The sequence below is a fragment of the Gekko japonicus genome, unplaced genomic scaffold (genome assembly GCF_001447785.1).
Source record: "Gekko japonicus isolate JY-2015 unplaced genomic scaffold, Gekko_japonicus_V1.1 scaffold1877, whole genome shotgun sequence".
Lineage (NCBI taxonomy): Eukaryota > Metazoa > Chordata > Lepidosauria > Squamata > Gekkonidae > Gekko > Gekko japonicus.
This window is the reverse complement of record NW_015170338.1, coordinates 120,104-126,103: the sequence shown is the minus strand read 5'-3', so window position 1 is coordinate 126,103 and position 6,000 is coordinate 120,104. Positions and strand designations below refer to the sequence as shown.

Sequence of the window (6,000 nt, the reverse complement as noted above, 5' to 3'; positions counted from 1 at the left end):
CCCCCCCGTCGGAATGAGCTCACCGGCTGGGCTCGCCGGCCCTGTGCTCTCCCGCGCCGTTTCACTCTTCCACGCTGCTGGCAACCGCCAAGTGCGCTGTCTTCTTGGCGCGCGGCCGGGAGCAGGAGCCCGAAGGCTTCGACCGCTGGGTCCCGCCGCCGCTCTTTGTTTGGGCGCCGCCATCTTGGAACACGTGCGGGGGGGGGGGTTTGTGCCGGGGCCGACTGGCTCTTGCGTTCAACCGGCCCCGCTTTGGTGGAGCTGCCGTCCTCTGACTGTTGCAGCGGCGCTTCCTCCAGCCGCTGCCTGTCCTGCAGCCTGACTCCCGGTACCTCGGGAGTGCTGTGCTGCTGCTCCACAGGGGCCTCCGTCACGGCCTCTTGTCCTCCTTCCGGTGCCTCGGAAGGTAGAGGGGGCCGTTCTTCATTTTCTTCCCATCCTGGATCCTCGGCAGTAACCCCTTGTTGTTTTGGGGCCTGCAGGGAGGGAAGGGAAAGTCTTCCGCTGTCTGTTGAGGTTTTTTCTTTTTAAATAAAATTTTCTTTTATTCCTCTGGCTTGGAGCAGGAGCTCCAGAAGTCCTACCGAGCGCAGGGCTATGCAGAAACTGGAGAGGTCAGCCTAGGCCACTCCAATAGGAGCCACGCAACAAAAGAAATTTGCATAGCCTATCGAGCGAGCAGAGGCGTGACCTAACCAGTTCCTGGATGACTTCCCCCCACTGAAGGAGAAGATAGCTTTTTGTTGTGGTGATGTCAACCAGGATTACCCCACATGTGTTTACATACTGTAACACTTTTGTCATAGCTTTAATAACATTACAAAAACCGTGAACATGTTAGGATTAGGTTAGGCATGTTAGGAAAGGCAATACTTTTAACATGTGGCCATCAAACAAGGCTGAAAAATGAGTGCAGTTTGTAAATTTTGGGGTTGGTGCCTATGACCAAAGAAAATTAGTCAGCACACACTCTGTATGCTGTTGGGTCATGAAACGCTGAAGCCACTTATTCACTCCCAGGGTAATGCAATGAGACATTTCCCTGTCCTGCAGGGGAGTTTAAGTGGGGTTACATTTGGGGAACAACTGACTCCACTGTTCGGCGCTGTTCTCAGTCACCCAGAAGTTACTGAGATTATTGTTGTGCAGAAGGTTTGCTGTGAAAACTGGCTGTTGATACACCTTGGCTGTTGGTACACCTTGGGTGAGCTCCTCATTCTCAGAGTCAAGCAGGCTAAGGTCCCACTCAGGGACATGACCAGGTCTCTGCCACCAGCACTTCGCGAATGCAGGACTTTCCTACTTCTGGGCCATGGCAAAATTTCCTGAAGCTCCTCTACTGAGGAGTCAAAGGCGTTTTCTAAAGTTTCTTCAGAGCACTGCTCATAGCAGTCCCCCCAGCTTAAGTGCAAATGTTGCAGCTTGTAACCTAACCTAAGCAATTCCCAGTGTGTACCACATTACGGCTTATATCAGACAGTCCTTTCCATCAAAACTATCTCCTGACAGACTACAGCTTTCTGAGATATTAGGGGACAACTTTATGTAGTATTGGTTTTAATTATATGTAGGATGAGAGCCAATTTGGTGTAGTGGTTAAGTGTGCGGACTCTAATCTGGGAGAACTGGGTTTGATTCCCCACTCCTCAACTTGCACCTGGCTGGATGACTTTGAGCAAGCCGTAGTTCTGATAAGAGCTGTTCTTGAAAAAGAGCAGTTTCTGTCAAGAGCTCTCTCAGCCACACCTACCTCACAGGGTGTCTGCTGTGGGGAGGGGAAGGGAAAGGAGTTTGTAAGCCACTCTGAGACACCTTTGGGTAGTGAAGGGCGGGGTATAAATCCAATCTCTTCTCTTCTTCTTCTATATCATGACATTAGTTAAACGGTTTGTAAAATCTGAATATTCTGCAGGAGACACTACTTTCTAAACTTCTTTTATAGCAACAAACCAGAAGTTAGTAAATTCCCTTTTTCCTTAGGCATAAAGAACTTAGAAAATTTCTTTCCTTTAAATATTATTTAATTTCCCTATTGCTACTTTTCAAAATATTTCCTGAAAGAGGAATCAAGATTTTTTTCTTCTGTTAGGTCTTTCTGAACATTAAAGACCCTACTACTATGACATACCAGTTTAAGTGCATGACATGGGTGTGATGTGTGCTGCAACTGCAGTTACTGTAGACCTTCTGAGGTGGGTAAGGAGACCACCTACAAACAGAAACTATTCTAGTACAAAATTCCTAATTTCTCTCTGCTTTCCTCAAGGGAAGAATATTTTCTGACCACTATAAAAGAAACAAGATTTGAAAGCCTTGAAAATTGTATACTTACTTTATAAGGCCATCTTCCATATAAATGTCGGCGTAGAATGACTGATCATCATTAACTATCCTACCTCCTTTAATAAGAAGGCGGTCACTCTGTAAAAGAAAAACAGAATCATGAATGCCAAAAAAGGTTTATGCACCCTCTCTACAACAGGAATGGAAGCAATAATACAGAACCAACTTATTCAGGCAGGTTAAAATCAGCCCACAATTTTCTTCAGTATGCTCTGAAACGTTCTGCATTAAAGGGAGTAACTTGGGTGCTGTGATGGCCAGCCCAAGCTTAACTGGAGAGGATGAATGCCTTATACGAGAAGATAACAAACTTGTTGCCCTTAGCCATTTCCCTAGGATTCTGCTACTAATCTTATTTTATTTTATTTATTTACTTCCAATTTATACCCCGCCTTGCCGGTACAGTCTGTATCAGTCTAGCCAATTTGGGCACCTGAAGCTCCTGAGGCCAGGAGACCTCACCACACTATCTTCAAGTCCTTACCTAAGATCAGCCACATGATATGTCCTCTATTCATCCCATTTCTATTTTCCCCTGATTTGCTGTAGTATTTCCCAAGCCTGGTTTGCTACAGTCTTTTGAGAATGACTGCAGTTAAAGTGCGCCTTTGGATGCTGTGCAACCAGGATGCTGTGCAACCAAGCATCAGCATCATTTTCCTTCCTATAGCCCCTGCAGCTGCCATTCCCACACAGGTGCCCCCCATACCAGTAGGATTTTTCAGACTCCTCAAAAGAAACTGGAATTGCTAGATCACTGAAATGTTATATCCCACTTTTCCCCCAATAGCTTCAATGGCTGAGAAATTTACATCTCTAGACCTTAGTGGCCAAAACTATGTGCACAGTTTGCTTCCTACACAAAAACTATATTATATGCAAATATACTTGTATTTAAAGCCCAGATCAGCCCATAAACGTACAGATCTGCAGAACAAGCCTTTATACTTCTGAATAAAGTCTAGGATTTTCAGAATCACACCTGGTATTTCTTTTAGTATGCAATACACTACAGTACACAGAACACAGTCCCTACCCAAGACACCTACAGAACTTAGTAGGCTTAGACTGGAGTAATGCTGCATACGGTTGCATTGTTAGAGTAGTACCTGTAGTCCCAGAAGCATGCATACCCAGACTGAGTACACAGGTGTGTGTGTGTGTGTCATCATTTTGAAGTTTATTTCTGAAAGGTGCCATTGTGTATACTGTCACGTCAGTGTGGATTAGCAGCCAAAGCTCAATTTAGAACCCAAAGGGCATTTTAACTCTGCTCCGCCCCTTTCTCAAAAATGCAAGTTTACGAAACAGTGATTACTTTTGCAATCTTGGGAGGATGATCTTCTCTCTCTTGGGGGGGGGGGGTGTTCCAACAGAAGGAAGAAACAAAGTCAAAAATCAAGAGAGGCTTTAATGCGCCCTCAAAGTTCTATGTAAGTATCATGCAACACACTGACTGTGTTCCAGTGCTAGAATGAATGGAGCAGCCCCTTCCTTGAAAGCACCCAGTAATTGGAGCCAATGTATTTCTGTTGCAGCAAAGTCAGTTTAGATCTACTGTATCAATAAAAACTACATAAAAGGGGAAAAAAAACTTCCTAGAGACGCTTGTTTCTATTTCAGCTGTAACTATCTTCTAAGGTCATTCTGAACCTAAAAAGAAACTGACCATATCTCCATACCCTACTTCACATGGAGCGAGCTGTGTCTAGTTCCAGAAGAGTGTGGAAAATATAGCATAATTTGGCTGGATTTTCCTATCAGATTAAGTTCTTTGATTATGCATGCTAAGCTATTAGCAATAGCTTATTTATTTATTTATTTTTCAACATAAGATACAAATACAAAATGGACAATGTAAAACAATTAACAGCATAAACAACAGGATCAAATGGTAAGTTAAGAAAAAATATATAAAAAATCTTAGTGACACTGAAATAAAGATATATATGGTATCAACAGTTTGACATTAACAAATAATGAAGCAATAGCTTATTTATGACGGATCACAGTTTAACGTGGAATGGAGGATGCAGGATTGAAAAACTGTTCGGTCAGTTCCAGACATATAATAATTTGCTTGAATCCTACCTAGAATTTCCACCTGCAGGGTGCAACTTCCCTACCTTCCCTCCTGCTGCAGCATGAAATACATTCAAAATGCTGTTCCTGGGAGATGGGGGACCACCAGGAATAGCTTGGCGGGGAATACGAAATCCCCCCCCCATTATGTGGATGGAAATTTTAGGTGGGATCCAACAAACTGTATGTAAATATGGGCTGTGGGAGGACTAAACAATACAAGCTGCTTTGGAAGCCATGTGGTAGAAAAAACAGGATACACATTTAAATATAAATAATAAACTCTACCCAAAACTATGTTGTTTTCACAAGTTGTCCTATAAGCTCCATGAGATGAGCCAAAGGATCCTGGCCTTGCAGAGATTAGAAAATGATGGGACACCACCTTGGCAATGCATGACGTTATGCACTTATTTAAAAACACCAAACACATCTGACAGAGTTGGAGATACATTTTATGGCATCACAATGATTTCTTTAAAAAGAAGCCCCACATTAGTTCATATAGTGCACTAAATGATACCATTCACTGTGTTAAATCTACTTCTACAAACACAGCCTTGGCAGAATGGGAAGCAAGGAGCCAGTAGTTTGAATCCAATTAGGAACGTGTTAGTTAAAAACCAGGATACTTGTGTTAAGAGGCTAGGACTTGAGAATGCTCCTCTAAAATCTTGGAGAAGTCATGGTATGTGGTCATTATGAGGTACCGTGAATGCATTTCAGTCATTACACAGTACAAAGAAGATATTGTGTGGACACAGTAATCCCAAAGTGATGGCAAAAATGTATGCAGGTCTTCGGGGGGGGGGGGGGATAAAATGAAAATGTAAAATTAGGTGAGAAACTGATTTAGGTATGCCCATCTCAATGAAGGAATGGGGGAAAACATTGTATAAGCTATAATGACAGTGTCATTACATGTTGGGATTAGAGATAATTGTTTGGAAATGGTATTTTCATTGACATTTGACTCCTGCAAGATCAGCCAAAACTTCAAGGCATTCTGATATTTGTTGGAAGTGTGGAAAGGTGAAAGGATCCTTTTTTCATTTATGGTGAGCCTGTCCAGTAGTCAGAAAGTGATAGTGTGCATAATGAAACTTAAGTTATCTTGCAAAGTACATTTAACACCAAAGATTTATTTATTGAATGATTGCACTCAAAAAATCTGTTACTTCAGCTGGTTACTGCAGCTAGAATGACACTGGCAAAAAAATGGAAGGATCATTTGGAATTTGTATGAAGGATGGTTTTGTGTACTTAGAGATTCGTAAAGTATGCATGGTAGTCTAAATTATTAACTTAGGTTTAGAGTTTGGGGTTGTAGAAGTAAGGCAGAGGACTGGAGATTGTTTTACTGTGTAAGGTACATTTAATTAAGCTTGTGATATGTAAAGAGCCTATAGTTATAATTTATTCATTTATTTATTTATTAAATTTATTAACCACCCAATCCCTGCAGTGCAGGGCTCTGGGTGATGTACATCATTCATAAAAACATCAAGATAAAACAATTAAAACATTAATAACATATTTCAAACAAGAAGATGATGTATATTAATTGGTCCCATT

At 42.2% G+C, this 6,000-nt stretch overlaps 1 protein-coding gene across 2 annotated transcripts in view; it reads right to left on the bottom strand.

Moving 5' to 3' along the window:
* DPYSL3 (dihydropyrimidinase like 3) overlaps window positions 1–6,000 on the bottom strand; it is a 118,369-nt gene that overhangs the window by 44,821 nt on the left and 67,548 nt on the right. For both annotated transcript variants that reach the window (XM_015418160.1, XM_015418161.1), the window contains exon 2: window positions 2,333–2,421. In XM_015418160.1, coding sequence (XP_015273646.1) covers window positions 2,333–2,421 — 89 coding nt within the window. The remainder of the gene's footprint in view (window positions 1–2,332; window positions 2,422–6,000) is intronic.